This window comes from Oryza sativa, chromosome 12, assembly GCF_034140825.1.
Source record: "Oryza sativa Japonica Group chromosome 12, ASM3414082v1".
Taxonomy (NCBI): Eukaryota; Viridiplantae; Streptophyta; class Magnoliopsida; order Poales; family Poaceae; genus Oryza; species Oryza sativa.
In genome coordinates, this window is record NC_089046.1 from 14,078,825 (window position 1) to 14,094,192 (window position 15,368).

The 15,368-nt window shown below is 44.3% G+C and overlaps 2 protein-coding genes across 2 annotated transcripts; both read left to right on the forward strand.

Annotated features, from left to right (window-relative positions):
- Positions 1-6,153: 6,153 nt before the first annotated feature.
- On the forward strand, positions 6,154-7,406 carry LOC4352104 (thiosulfate sulfurtransferase 18). Its single transcript, XM_015762721.3, has 3 exons — positions 6,154-6,518; positions 6,659-6,712; positions 6,796-7,406. Exons 1-3 carry the CDS (start codon positions 6,219-6,221, stop codon positions 6,862-6,864), a joined length of 423 nt encoding a protein of 140 aa, XP_015618207.1. The 5' UTR covers positions 6,154-6,218; the 3' UTR covers positions 6,865-7,406.
- Positions 7,407-11,151: 3,745 nt separating this feature from the next.
- On the forward strand, positions 11,152-14,890 carry LOC4352105 (endoglucanase 18-like). The gene is made up of 7 exons (XM_015762680.3): positions 11,152-11,634; positions 11,746-11,890; positions 12,002-12,168; positions 12,310-13,460; positions 13,614-13,677; positions 13,805-13,841; positions 14,675-14,890. Exons 1-4 carry the CDS (start codon positions 11,293-11,295, stop codon positions 12,889-12,891), a joined length of 1,236 nt encoding a protein of 411 aa, XP_015618166.1. The 5' UTR covers positions 11,152-11,292; the 3' UTR covers positions 12,892-13,460; positions 13,614-13,677; positions 13,805-13,841; positions 14,675-14,890.
- The last annotated feature ends 478 nt before the right edge of the window (positions 14,891-15,368 follow it).

Genomic DNA, 15,368 nt, shown 5'->3' on the forward strand with positions numbered 1-15,368 from the left:
TTTCATTTCCGCATACAGACCTCTTAAGGCGTCCGCCTGGAAAAATTCAATTTTCTCAGATGGGATCTTAAGTGGTCCATCTAGAAAATATAGAAACAGCAGTAGTAGCTATTAAATCGGCTAAGTCCTCTTCCTCCTCTTCTTATCTCCTCGGCTTCTTCCCCACTCCCTCTCCCTCCACTTCTTATCTCCTCACATCGGTATCTCCCCGGTGCGGCAGGCATGCCCCTCCCCGCGTGGCCCCCTCCTTATCTTCCTCTCAGATCTGCCCGGAGGGAGGCCGCCGACGGTGGCGGTGCCCCTCCCTCGGAGGCCGGCGGCGGCGGCACGACTCCCTCCCTCCCTCTTTGTCTCACTCCAGCCCTAAGGGCGGACTGAGAGGGAGGCCGATGGTGGCCACATGACTCCCTCTCTCAATCCCAGAGGCGCCTCGGTGACAAGTAAGGGCGGCGGGAGCTCAGCTCCTCTCTCCCCTCTTCCCCTCTTCTCATCCCCGCTTCTCCCCTCTAATCCCGGTGGTGGAGGTGGTGGAGGTGCGGGATCCAGGATGCGGCAATGGTCAAGGAGGAGCGGCGAGGGGTGGAGCTCAGCAATGGCGACGATGACGATGACAGTGACAAGGGAGGGGCCTCGGCGATGGCGACGACGACTGTGACGACGGAGGGGCCTCATCGACAGCGACGACGACACGGATGAGTTCAGTGGCCTCTTCCTCACAGATCCACCTGGCCCTAAGGGGGGACGGAGAGGGGAGGCCGGTAGCAGCGTCGGCGGCGGTGCGGCCCCTCCCTGGCACGGTCCTCCCCTCCCTCCCTCCCTCCCTCTTCCTCTCAGACCTGCCCGGAGGGGGACGGAGGGTGGAGGCCGGCCGTCACACAGCCCTCCCCTTCCTCCCTCCCTCTTCTTCTCAGATCTGCCCGGAGGAGTAGGCTACCGGCGGCGGCGGTTCCCTTCCCTCTTCCTCTCAGATCCATCTGGAGGGGGGAGGCCGCCGCTGGCGGCGGCGCGGACCTCCCCTCTGCAGCAGTAGAGGGCGACAGGGAGGTGGCCGACGGCTGCGGAGCTACACCCTTCGACAATTTTTGCTTGTTTTTTTATGATGTTAATCTGCAATGCAAGTCGGTTTTGTGGATTCGAATCCGAAGATCTTGTGTTCATGTATGGAGGATTGTGTTGATAAATGAATTATGATTGGATTTTGTTGAATGGATGGAGATTTTGGGATAATTTGTGATTTGTGGGTGATACCCGAGGGCGGGGAGTTTTTTTTTTTTTTTGCCGCCAGAGACTATTTGCGGGCGGACTAACGTAGCACCTGGGAAGATTGAATTTTCGCCTATGAAAATGATTTTCGCAGGCGTTGGTCCACCTGTAAAAATTGATGATTTTCGCATGCCTTTAGGTACAGGCGGAAGATATGTCCGCCTGCGAAAACGTGTTTTGGCCGCTTGAAAATATTGTTTATTCTAGTAGTGCTAGTAAAACTATGGTCAATAAAGATTGCCCAAAATGAAATTTACTCTGTTTTTCAATAAAACTATCATCCTTTTAAATGACAAAAGAAATATTCTGATGTATGTTTCAGATTACGCTGAAAAAGCATTTGCCGAGATATATTTTTTTTGATCCAGACTTTGTGGGTCCACTGTTCAATTCAGACAAGTGGAAAGGGGATGTGCTGTGTGCGTTCTTTGTTATAACTGTGTATCCTGGAAATTAAGAGAAAGAATTGGTGAGTGACACATAGTGGATAAGTTAGGTGCTATACTTACCAGCCGAGGAGATAAGTTCGGTGTTATACGTACCAGCTAAGGACCATACCCATATCACCATATGTGCAGTCCTTTTCATGGTCTGCATGATTGCCCACACCAAATTGATCCCTTGGGTCGCAATATTCCATCCACGCGTCCCCCAAGCCCTAATCTACCTGACACATCGGACAATAGAATTCTCATGTAGGAGTACCTATCAGCTCCTTTCTCACCTTTCACTTTTCTTTTGCAGGAAGAAGATCATATCAGCTTATCAGGTCATGGTCAGGGCTCACATGTATCTATTATCTATCTATCTATCTATCTATTATATACTAAAAGTCCATTAAACTTCCTACAAACGCTACTAAGTTGCCACGTGTACCCTACAAACGCTCTCAAGCTACCACTTGGCACTATGATAAATTATAAAACTTCTTAAATTTCTAAGAAAAAAAGCAAAACATTCAACCATTGATTTTCATTTAATCCGGTGGACCCAGTATTTTTAACCATTACATCAATCTATAAAAAAAACAATCCTCCAATCCCTACCAAGACTGTACGTGGAGTCGTAGTGCGTACTTACTTGGACAGCCCGTATGCCTAATCTCTTCCTCCTTCTCTGTTTCCTCTCGAGTAAATTTCACAGAACTATAGTTATTTTGTACAATTTATCACTACAGATTTAGTATGTCCGTTTATCACAAAACTACATGTACTTTGTATAATTTATCACAAAACTACAGATTTAAAAACTTGTTTCACAAAACTATAGATTTAGTGTATTCGTTTATCATAGAACTACACATTTAGTGTCTTCATTTATCACAAAACTACAAATTTAGTGTCTCCATTATCACAAAACTACAGGTTAAAACCTGTGATAATGAAAACACTAAACCTGTAGCTTTGTGATAAATGAAAATATTAAATCTGCAGTTTTGTGAAACAAGTTCTTAAATCTGTAGTTTTGTGATATATTGTGCATAATACTTGTAGTTCTGTGATAAACGAAGATATTAAATCTGTAGTTTTGTGAAATAAGTTCTTAAATCTGTAGTTTTGTGATAGATCATACAAAGTATATGTAGTTTTATGAAATTTACTCTTTCTTATTCCTATTTTTATATATTACAATATTAGTTAGAAAGCACAATAGATGAGCACAATTGATGATTAAAAAAATATAACATCTAAATTGCTTATACTTAATCTTTCAAAAAGAATGTCACGTTTTGGTTATAATTTCTAACTTTTACATGCCATTTAAATAATTCTAAAATATTATAAAAAATAACAATATAGATTTTATCTTCAAACATAATTTCACAATAGTTAAAATAAACCAAAATGTTCCAAAAGAAATTACTCCCCTTTGGTAAGTCAAAATAATATAATTATACGTGTTACAAACGCTCTTAAATCGTCACGTGACTCTCTAATAAATTAGAAAAAACCCTACAAGTTCTAAGAAAAAAAGAAAAATATCTTTAGCATTGATTTTCATCTAAAACGTTAGAGAAATTAATTTTAACCATTAGATCTATATAAAATAGATCGATCACTTACGGATATGAGATCGGTTATATCTTCGGTCGTACACTTACGGAAGAAGAAAACATTACATAGTAGTCTAAAAAATTGAGATTCATTTTTCTTTCTGAAACTGAAAAAAATACTAAAAGTCTATTATACTTCCAATAAACATTCTTAAGCCACCGCGTGGACATCCTACAAATGCTCCTAAATCGTCACGTGACGCTATAACAAATTAGATAATATCCTATAAATTCTAAAAGAAGAAAAATATTTCTTACCATCGGTTTTCATTCAAATCAGCAGAACTATTGATTTTAATTATTAGATCTATATAAATGAATGGTGTGGGCCATGTACATCGATCTAACGCAAAGGAAAATAGATTTGTTATAGCTTCATCCGTACATATAGAGTACAAAAGACATTGGATAGTAGTCTAAAAAATCGAGATTCATTTTTCTTTCTTGAACTTAAAAAAATTAAGACTCTGATCGGTCACAGTTTTGCCCCCATCGACATTACTCGGGACACTATCAGTGTGACGGGGAAAATTAGCTTGGGACTACATGTGTGTATCACATATGGCCGAGCTAAAAGCTTTATCTACCAATTATTTTAGAAACTTAAAAGTTAAAAACTATTTAGTATTTAAACTATCATGGTTGTATAAATGGCTAATTCTTTCAAACAACAAAGATAAAATAGGGTAAGCATTGGAGGCTTCATATTTAGGATTATGCAATATAAATATAATCACTAAAGGCCTAATGCATGTTAGCTAAAATAAAATCACAAAGTGACCATTTGCATTATGTATATTCCTAATGTTTAATCATAAATTTTAGAGTAAAAATATTTAAATCATGACAACAATCATACCACACTACATAATAATCACACATGTGGAGTTATTTTTCGCAACGAAATTATGTTCATGCTAAGTTACATGGAGTCTCACACACTCTACACGAAATAATAAACTATCTCCCACACTGCGGAATCAATTTAGACTCGAGAAGGCTTTTTAGTTGAAATATATATTGTGTCACATGCACCCAAGGCATCCATTAATAAACAATGAGACAATCAAGTATACAGAGAAAAAAAGCAGGTGCATCTCAACAAAGGATACAGTAAGTTGTAAAATATGTAGCCAATTTGCTACATACCAAAAGGAACACCAAAAGTAACTATCAAGTTCTATTGATTGTTGGCAAACAATGATATGGGCACAAAGATTTGTATATACCATTATTTTCATAACCAATCAATGTGAAATGACAACATTAAGCCACTTTTCCAACTTTTTTAATTGAATGTACAATTGTGTTCATCACACTTCTAATCAGATGATTTCCGCGAGAATACTTTTCACATGTTCCTCAAATGTGTAGCCCCCTATGTGATGAGCCTTTTGCCTCGGACTCACCGGCTACCTTTAGAAATGACTTTTGTAATGTTTTTACACATAACTATTTTAGTGGAGTACTTAACCCACAAGGTAGCGTTGAAGCTTTTACACAGTGAACTATATTAGTGGAGCACTTAACCCACAAAGGTAGTATTGAATCAATCTACTCCCTTGGCTACAGGGAAAAAAGAAAGCTCATTTTACATCCTAATGATATTTTATTCTTTTAAACTTTTTACATAAAAGTAATATTTCGCTTTGACACATCAAGAGACGAAGGTCAATAATAATTAAACGAATACACAAAATTCGACGGCTTGCATGTAAATGCCTCTAAGGTGTCAATACAAAATCAATAGCATTTCTTATAACAATATGATTAGAAATTTCCTACTAATTTTTATTTTAAGACTCATATTGACTAGGTATTTTTTTCTTAAAAATACTGTAGGATCCTACGTATGAGAATCACTATCTAAGATATGTATATTTGATCAATTTAAGAAGGAGATAGCAAGATGGTAAAAATTATATATTTATGAGAAATTAAAGTTTCTCAAGATTTTTAAAGAAAAAATACAATGAATATTCCCTCACTTTAATTTAAACTTATTTTTGTTAGACCTGTTTTCGCAACGAAATAAAAACATGCCCGCGCAAATGCGCGGGCTACCTTCCTAGTTCATAGAACAATTATCCTTCATAATACTTCCTCTGTTCCATAATATAAGGGATTTTCAGTTTTTGCTTGCACTGTTTGACCACTCATCTTATTCATAAAAATTTTGGAATTTTTTTTGACTTACTTTATTATCCAAAGTACTTTAAGCACAACTTTTCGTTTTTTATATTTGCACAATTTTTTTTTGAATAAGATGAGTGGTTAAACAATACAAATAAAAACTCAAAATCTCTTATATTATGGGACGGAGGGACTACTAGTTGCAATATTTTTTATAGTTTTTTATATTATCTGTTAGTAGATGTTTTTATATACCTGTCAGCGTATGTTTTTTATGTGTGATGGGATGTGTCGCCGCGTCATCGTGCCTATCTGATCTTTCTTCAGTGTTGCATGCATGCATCATCCTTTTTTCCTGCGACCAAGGGAAGGCTGATCTGAAACTGGCGTGGCACCAGCCGTGTTTCATGTAAACATATCGCAGATAGCGCAGTACAACAAAATTAATCGAGCTAGGTAGGGCATAGGATCGGGTCGATCGAGGCGAAGACTTATCAGAAAATGATGGCCCGGCAGCATCGCATTCGTATGATGGCCTACCTAGCTGGATGGATTATGCCTGGATGCGGCTAATCGATCGGTGGCAACAACTACTCCTCCTCCGATTAATTAGTCCCAAAAATCTTTGAGAAATTTAATCAAACCAATAATGCACTGAGCCACTCACCTGCCTATAAAAGACGAGCCTCGCCGCGGCCGTCGGAGAGATCAGCGAGCAACACAACCGCCACACCCAGCTAAGCGCCGGTCGACCGATCGATCGATCGATATGGGCTCGCTGAGAGGAGGCGGCGGCGGCGGCGGAGGAGGAAGAGGAGATTGCAGTAAGCAGGAGGAGACGGAGAGGGTGATGAGGAGCGTGGACGCGGAGGAGGCGTGCGCGCTGCTGAGCTCGGGGAGGCACCAATACCTGGACGTGAGGATGTGGGAGGACTTTGACAAGGGCCACGTCGCCGGCGCCCGCAACGTGCCCTACTACCTCTCCGTGACGCCGCGCGCCAAGGAGAAGAACCCGCACTTCGTCCAGCAGGTGGCCGCCCTCTACCACGCCCACGACCACATCATCGTCGTAAGTATTTAATTTTCCATCCTCTTTCGATCTATAGCTGTTCTTCTACTGATCCAATTAAGTGCAATATTGCTGGGTAACAATTTAGAGATTATGGATTTTATCATTTATGTGGTATTGTGGTGGCGGTGATGATGCAGGGTTGCCGCTCCGGCGTCCGGTCCAAGCTCGCCACGGCAGACCTTGTCGCCGCGGTATGTACGCCCCTGCCTTGCCTTGATCTACAAATTTCTCAGCTATTCAGTGAAGGAATTGAATTGAATATATGCGCACGCAGGGATTCAAGAACGTGAGGATCCTTGAAGGCGGCTACCTCTCCTTGCTCCGCGCTGCTAATCAACAATAACCGCACCCGAGCCTGATTTTTTACCTACAGATCATGCCCACTAATTATATAATACTACGGAGGAGTACTACTTTTTCTTCGGGGGTGATTATATACTAATACTATACTTGTCGCTCGCTACAGATTATTGAGATGTGGCAGCTTGATTATTGCTCAAGACAAGACGACGATCGAAGCAGAACATAGTTCAAGATGTTTCCGATCGATCCATCCATCGGTTGAATGTATATGCGACTATATATGTTCGGTCGGTCAAAATATGTAAATAAGTCGACCTTAATTGCTTGAGAGAATTGATGGAGCACTATACCGACTGTTAAAATTTTCAATGAAAAGCTAGGTAAAATAACTAGCTTGAGATAGAGGTGTTTTGGGGATACAAAGGTGAAATGGAAGCGGAGATCGGGAATCTCCTTCCCAAATTCCATTTCTCCAATCCCAATTCCCTAACTTCTTCTTCCCGATCTCTGCTTCAATTTCACCCAATTTGTATCCATAAAACACTTTTATTCTCAGGTTTTTTATTACCTCATTGTCCGCTATCACGGAACCTTATATTAATGCTGGTGGCTCCGTACAAGGCTCGCTACTCCTTCCACAAGGTTCACTATTTCCGCTGCGAACCATTTTGTGGAAGAAGTGACAAGCCCGTACGGGAGTAGCGGTGGCGACTCCCATCTTCTCTCCCGGCGTGGTGGCCATTTGGAGCTCAGGGACCACCCCTATCTAACCGCACGGAGCTCATGGGCCGTCAGGTCTAGCGGCCATGCTGGATCCGGCCAGGTGCAAGTGCGATGGCTACTCCACCATGCCAATGACAAGTAGGAATTGCAACGTGTGAGGAGTTGGTAGAACGTCTCTGCATAATTCTCTTTGCCCTTTTACATCAAGGAAAATAATAAAATAACAATAGGATGCATGTGTATATTAGTGTGATACACAGTATATTATACGGAGTTTTACATAAATTTGGTACTAAATTAAAAACTACGTAAGGTTTTCGGTAGTTATTTTCGTCCGTCTCTTTTTTTTCGTTTTTTTTCTTTTTTTCGCTGCTTTTCTTTTTTTTTCTGTTCCGCTCGCTTTTTTTCGCTTTCTTTTTTCTTTTTTTCCTTTTTCCGTTCCGCACGTTTTTTCTTAGCCTTTCTTTTGTCCTTTTCTCATCCACCCTTTCTCTGTCCCTGTTTTTTTTTTGCCATTTTCTTTTTTTTCACCTTTCTTTTTTTCTATCCACTCTTTTTAGTAGCTATTTTTTTACGTTGCTTTTTTTCATAAGCAGGTAAGGATTCATTTTTTTTCTCGGCCGGTTATTTTTGGCGGGACCAAACCCTAGCACCCGCCGTCACTACGATCTTTCTTCCCTTGCTTTCCCTTCTTCAATTAATTGCAAAAATCGATTTCCCACTGCTCCATTATTTTTCCCATGATTTTTCCTTTTAATTCCGCCTTAATGTACTGGATCGAATCTCCAATTAAAAGTCACCGTTTTTATCCCGAGTTTATGAATATGCTCCGATTTTGATAAAAAAACTAAAAAAGTAGATCGAGTGTATCAAAAGCCCTCAACCAATTCTGGGGAGATCGAGAAAAATTCGATCAAATTTGATGGGAGGATAGATTCTAGCATTATACGGACACGAGACAGTCTTCCGGATATTGAAGACGTAAGTCAGCTCTGTGAGTCTTTTAGAGATTGAAGACGGTAGTCAGCTATGTGAGTTGGGCCTACACCTCCACTGGGGTAGGTTAAAGAGAGACAGGCTAAGGAGAGGAAGTTAGCAGGTTAGGCTGAGACTGAAAAGGAAGGAATAAATAAGCTTTTAGCCCAAAACAAAGAGGATAATGTGTGCGATCCAAAAATGCTTTTACCCGTTACAACGCACGGGCATTTTTCTAGTCCGGTACTAAATTTAGAAAACTATATTAACAATTATAGTTATTTGTTGTGAACTTGTAATCTCCGTTAAGTATGAATTTTGTTAACTTCTAAACATGATATTTGACTATTTTTTTTCATAAAAGATAAGTACTACCTCCGTTTGTTAATATATGACGTTATTGGCTTTTTTATATATGCATTTGACCATTCATTTTATTCATAAAATTTGTAAACATAAAAAAGATATAAATCATGCATAAAAATATTTAATGATAAATTGTCACAACAAGATGAATCATTAAACATATTTAAAAAGTCAAAGTCAATGACATCATACATTAAAAAAAGCAGACTACAGATGATCATATATTTTTGTTGGGAATCACTTTGCCATTAGACACACTCAAATGATTGCTGGGTCGATCATTGAAAAAGGGGACCTCTTCGAATGTGTTTGGTTGGAGGAATGTGATGGGTTGAGTTGAAGCGAACCCGTTTTTAGGGTGTTTGATTTGGAGATAAGTGGAATGGCAGTATGGATGGCTAGTTTCCCTAACGTAGCATCCCAGTCAACATGAAGAAAATAAAAAAACATGTGTGAACCCACATGTAAGTGAGTCAACATGCAACCGGGCCCACAAATACAGGGTTTCTTATCGCTCCAATCTCATCTCTCTCATCTATCCTCATTTCTTTCCATCTCTCTTCCCTCTTCCCCATCTCTCGCTAGGGCAATGACCATTCGGGGTAGGGGTGGTGACGGATGGCGCCGGTGTAGGGAGGGGCGTCGATGATGCTTCCCCTTGCTGTGGCTGAGGCGGTGGGAGAGAGGAGACAAGGCAACGGCGGTGGAAGAGCCAACCAAAAGATGCTCTCATGGCACAGGCAGCTCGGGTTCATCCTAGCCGCCGCGCTCCACCATGCTGCTCAATGCGTCCTCCTTCATCGGCCATCCCTCCTAGGCCATCATCTAGCTCCACTCAATTAGGTACTGCACTAGTGGATGGCACGATGTCGCGGTAGTGAACGTCATCTTGTCGAGCCGGAACACCTTCACCCCCTCCAAATCTCCAACAATGACGAGCACCCGGTCATGCACGAAGATGACCCGAACAATGGCGACGATGTAGCCGATGCCGATGTCGTCGCCGCACTTGAGGTTTTCACTGGATAGCGACTCGGGGTCCGGGTCTTGCTCCACTGCGAACCGTGCGCACTGGTTGTTGTCGAAGAGTTTCACGTGGCTGGAGATCATGTTGGACCTCACCGGCGACGAGGAGTTGGTGCAGATCGGGATGATTCCGTAGCCCTTGAGAATCTGATCCCATATGCTGCGAATTCTCTCGGTGTCATCACCGTGTATACGAAGTTGAACGGCACGAGCTCGTCTAAATCCACCATTTCATTGCCTGGCACTCCCCAGAGCCAGCGAGCACATTGACATCCTTCCGGTAGGGATGCAAGCGGGTTTTTTTAGCCCGCTTATCTCACTGCTAGCCTATTTTTTCTTCTAAGTTTTGTACTACCATATGAGAAATGAACTAGCAAGCGGGTAGCGGGACTACCCACTTGCATCCCTCTCCTGGCATGGAGGAGTGAGGAGAGTGGAAGTAGAGGAAGGAGGTTAGAGGCCACTTGCATGTGGGTCCCATATATGTTTTATTTTTATTTTTCTGACTAGTATAATCCGGTTTTACATGTTGAGGGGTAAAGATTTTTAGTATTGTGGATCAGTGATATGATTGATTTAAGGAAAAAGTACACCGAAGGTCCCTCAGCTTGTTATCGGGATACAAAAACGTCCTTGAACTGCAAAACCAGATATGCGGGGTCTCTTAACTATGCAAAATCTGTCACCCGAGATCCTTCGGTGGTTTTGACCCCGGTTTTGGTCTACGTGGCGGCTGAGTCAGCATGGGGCCCACGTGGGCCCCGCATGTCAGGTGTCCACGTCAGCCTCCTCTCCCTCTTTCCCCTCTTCTCTCCCTTCCTCATCTCTCTCTTTCTCACTTCTCTGCAAGCGACCGGCGAGGAGGATAGCACGACGGGCAGTGACTGGTGGGGAGAAGGGCAGCGCGCGGTGGCCAACTGGGACAAGGGGAAGGGAGAAGGGGCGGCGCCGGCAGCCGATGGGGACAAGGCGATCGACGGGGAGAAGGGGCGGCGTGCGGGAGGAGGCGGGCTGCCGATGACGGCGCCGCGGCCGCGTGGAGCGTCGCCTGCCGCCTCCGCTTCCGCTCCACTCCGCTTCGCTCGCACGCCGCCTGCCGGCCGCATCCTCCCATCAGCGCTCTCCGCCGCGGAGAGATCGAGTGCCGCCGCATCTTCGACGGAGAGCCAGACGAGGCCAACGGGCGCGAGGCGAGAGAGGAGATCCGGCCGACGACGCGGTGACGGGCGAGGCCGAAGCTGGCGCCGCCCGAACTCCTCCAGCGCCGCCGACGACGCAGACCCCGGCCGCGCGTGCAGCCGTGGGCGCCCTAGCGCCGGCATCCCCGCTCTGCGAGTCCATCTCGAACGACATCCACAACTGCTCCGGCAATGTGTGCATGTACGAGGCGTCCACCAATGCCGGGGACACCGGCGGCAAGGTCGGCACCGACACCTTCGCCGTCGGGACGGCCAAGGCGAACCTCGCGTTCGGGTGTGTCGTGGCGAGCAACATCGACACCATGGACGGGTCTTCCGGGATCGTCGGGCTAGGGAGGACGCCGTGGTCGCTCGTCACCCAGACGGGTGTCGCCGCATTCTCCTACTGCCTGGCGCCACACGACGCCGGGAAGAACAACGCGTTGTTCCTCGGCTCCACCGCGAAGCTCGCCGGCGGCGGCAAGACCGCCTCGACGCCGTTCGTCAACATCTCCGGCAATGACCTGAGCAACTACTACAAGGTCCAACTCGAAGTGCTGAAAGCCGGCGACGCGATGATCCCGCTGCCGCCGAGCGGTGTTTTGTGGGATAATTATGAAGTGAAATTTTGTGGTGTTTTGCTTGAATTTCAGGTTCTTTTGTCGAGGGTGAGCTTCTTTGCTTCGCAAGGATCAGATGTTGCACAAGACGATGTCCTTGGGATGTACAAGCAGACTGCTGATGCCGTCATGTGCATTCTCCTGCCGGATTCAGAGACCGCCGCTTTCACAACAAAAGGTAAGTTCCATGATTCAGAAGCTTAAAAAAAACAATCTCAGGTTCACCATTTGTGTAGCTGGTAATAACAATGCAGTAGTAATTCAGATGGCTTGCAAAATTTTATTTCAGGTGGTTTGCTGTATGTTGCTGAGTGGAACTCACTCCAGCACCCGGTGGCATCGGCGTTCCTCGCCGCCGTTTACAGCGACTACATGCAGAGCTCCAGGAAGACGGAGCTAACCTGCAGTGGGCAGGGCTTCTCGCCGAGCGACCTGCGCAAATTCGCCAAGTCCCAGGTAGTAACAAGATTCAGAATTGTCCATGATCCAGAGTTCACAATTATTCAGACTAACATATGTTCAGAGAGAACATAAATGTTAAGAAATGCAGTACGTAAATGTGATCACGCACTGATCAGTGATCTTTGTTCTTGGCAGGCGGATTACTTGCTGGGCAGCAACCCGATGAAGATTAGTTATCTGGTCGGGTACGGCGACCGGTACCCGGAGCGGGTGCACCACCGCGGCATATCTATCCCGGAGAACGTCGACACCGGCTGCGACAGCCACAAGTGGCTGGAGACGTCCAAGCCTAACCCAAACGTCACCACCGACGCGCTCGTCGGCGGTCTGTACAAGAACAACAGCTTCGTTGACGAGCGCGACAACGTGATGCACAACGAGGCCACCACCTACAACTGTGCCCTCGTCGCCGGCTTGCTCTCCGCCCTCGTCTCCACCACCTCCCTCCAGCGGCAGCACCGTACTGCAGGCGGCGGTGGCGGCAGTGGCGGTGGCGGTGGTGGTAGGCGACGCCCCACACAGCCACGGCGCCGTCATCAGCAGCCCGCCTCCTCCCGCGCACCGCCCCTTCTCCCCGCCGGTCGCCTTGTCCCCATCGGCTGCCGGCACCGCCCCTTCTCCCTTCCCCTTGTCCCAGTTGGCCAGCGTGCCGCCCTTCTCCCCGCCAGTCGCCGTCCGTCGCGTCATCCTCCTCGCCGTCAGCTTGCAGAGAAGTGAGAGAGAGAGAGATGAGGAAGAGAGAAGAGGGGAAAGAGGGAGAAGAGGCTGACGTGAACATCTGACATGTGGGACCCACATGGATCCCACGCTGACTCAGCCGCCACGTAGACCAAAACCAGGGTCAAAACCACCAAAGGATCTTAGGTGACCAGTTTGCATAGTTAAGGGATCCCACATATCTAGTTTTGCGGTTCGAGGATGTTTTTTATCCCGATGATAAGTTGAGGGACCTTCGGTGTACTTTTTCCTTGATTTAATAGGGGTGAAAACGTATAAGGGATTCTCAAAAAAAAAAAAAAACGTATAAGGGAGTAAGTAGACTTATTCGTTTGCTGAACAAAAGAGGAACCACCAATGGGCCTATCTGCTAACTTCACTAGGCCATGGCCCATTCACTGCATCCAGTCTTCCTCTCCAAATCGGTAGCGAGCAACCCACCACGGCACCACCAGCAGCTCTCTTCCCCAGTTCTTCTCCTCGATACATCTATTCATCCATCCATTGCCGGCGAGGCGACACACACACCAACAACTCCGCCGCCGCCGTCGTCAACCTCGCCAGCCCCGGTAAGCCCCAGAATCGAGTCGGTATGATTCGAGTTTCCACGAGCATATGTTCTGCTCCAGCGGGGCCGTTGGCTACCAAAGCCCCGAATATTTCTGCGGGAATCCGACCGGCTTTCTGAGTTTATATATAATTCGTAATTTCATATGGCTTAGGTTATTGATTAGACGCTTCGGGGTCGCGGAGATGAACTGCGAGACCTGTCAGCTGAAGGAGCTGGTCAGATCCAAATTCCACCACTTTTTATTGTTCTTTTCGTTTTCTTTTTTTTCTTTCATGGAATTATTGGTGTGGTTTTTGTGTTTACTTTTTTTTTTTTGTTGTGCTGCTTTGTTTTGGGTCGCAGGAACTGGAGCCTCGGGAGATCAAGGATGTGCTACGATGTGAGTCTTCTCTTCCCCATCTATATCTCCTTACTTTTCTTAAGGAGTGCCCCTTTGTTTCGATCTGCAGTCCCATGAAATCGTTGTTTTGGGTTGAATTGTTTGTGGACTAAAATATTTCTGTAATGTTGAGAATTTCAAATCATAGTTGGGATGTTGAGTATGTTGCATCCGAACACTTCTTCCTATTTGCATAATGGAAAATTATTGGATGAATGATGTATGAGCAAATGAACAAAGAATTGGATATTTAGTTAGTGTTATTGTTAGGTTACTTATTACTTGGGAAAATTGTAACCACATTGGGATTTTTTTTTGTTTTGCAACATATATATACATATTTGTTTACTGTTGGATGGCAGTACCAAGTTCACAGCTTTTTTGCACCTATGGTTTGTCATGAATTTTGCGATAAGGATTTGTGAAACTAGTGTTTATAGTTCTGCACTTCTGCTGTTATACAGTGTAATTAGATTACGCCATGATCTGATTTCATTAGATACTGTTTGATTTCATTAGATCATTCCGTAAAACAGATGATAACCTAGTTCAAATTCCTTTATGCTTTGAGGTTTGAGCGGCATGGAATCCTGTTATAGTGTTATGCTGTTGCTGGCCACCGCATAACTCAATGAACTTCGCTTTTGTTCGGGCTTAATATTCCGTTATCATTGTTCCACCTAAACAAACAAAGTAATCTTCCATTACACGAGCAATACCCATCCCATTTTGATTATTTGTTAAGTAATAAACTGAGAAGTCGAGAGCAGCTTATCCTTCCTAGCATCATCTAATCTTTGCTGATTGATATGCTGCTTTTGGCTGTGCTGCAGGCATTTTGCATACCATATTCTTCCACAGAACCTTGAGCCTTGTTCGGCCCAAAGACTTTGATTGTGATTTCTTTGAGATTACCTATGTGAGTATTTATCCTGTATAAAGGTCTTGAACTATTTAATGTACTGAATCTATTTGGGTTTTCTATCTAATGTTTGCTGGCACTAAGCACATTTCATGGCTATCAAATGAAGTATGAAATTTATTACCTACTGCAATTGTCTAGCAAATGAAGTATGAAATTTATTTCCTACTGCAATTGTCTAGTACTTGTAGCAGTGAAATATAGCTTAGCAATTCGAATATCCTATCTGTGCTTTATGTTTGCTGCTGATTTGGTCTTAATTATTGCGATTGTCCACCCTGAACTGTGTAGCCTTGATGTTGTTAACAGTGAGATGTTATCACTTACTCCTATCAGAATAGGAGCTACATGATGTTAAGATATAATTAGATATTTAAGGTCCAGGTGTGACTGACACGTCACTGATGCATAATTAGAGCAAAAGAGCCATGGAAAAGATCAAACCAAAGATAATACAAGATTAATCTGTCACGATCCCAAAACGCCGGCGACGATGCTCGCCGGAGATTTCTAGAATCGGAGTAGAGGAAGAAGAGAGAAGCAGAGCACGAGGATGAAGAAGCAGAGGACGGGAATAGTTTTTCCTTTTTCTTTTCATACCCTTC

Bases quoted from the DNA above. Each gene is read 5' to 3' on its own strand.
- LOC4352104 (XM_015762721.3), top strand. From the start codon at position 6,219: ATGGGCTCGCTGAGAGGAGGCGGCGGCGGCGGCGGAGGAGGAAGAGGA. The intron at 6,519-6,658 runs GTAAGTATTTAA...GTGATGATGCAG, and splicing joins CCCACGACCACATCATCGTC to GGTTGCCGCTCCGGCGTCCG. The intron at 6,713-6,795 runs GTATGTACGCCC...ATGCGCACGCAG, and splicing joins CGGCAGACCTTGTCGCCGCG to GGATTCAAGAACGTGAGGAT.
- LOC4352105 (XM_015762680.3), top strand. From the start codon at position 11,293: ATGTACGAGGCGTCCACCAATGCCGGGGACACCGGCGGCAAGGTCGGC. The intron at 11,635-11,745 runs GTCCAACTCGAA...CTTGAATTTCAG, and splicing joins ACCTGAGCAACTACTACAAG to GTTCTTTTGTCGAGGGTGAG. The intron at 12,169-12,309 runs GTAGTAACAAGA...TGTTCTTGGCAG, and splicing joins GCAAATTCGCCAAGTCCCAG to GCGGATTACTTGCTGGGCAG.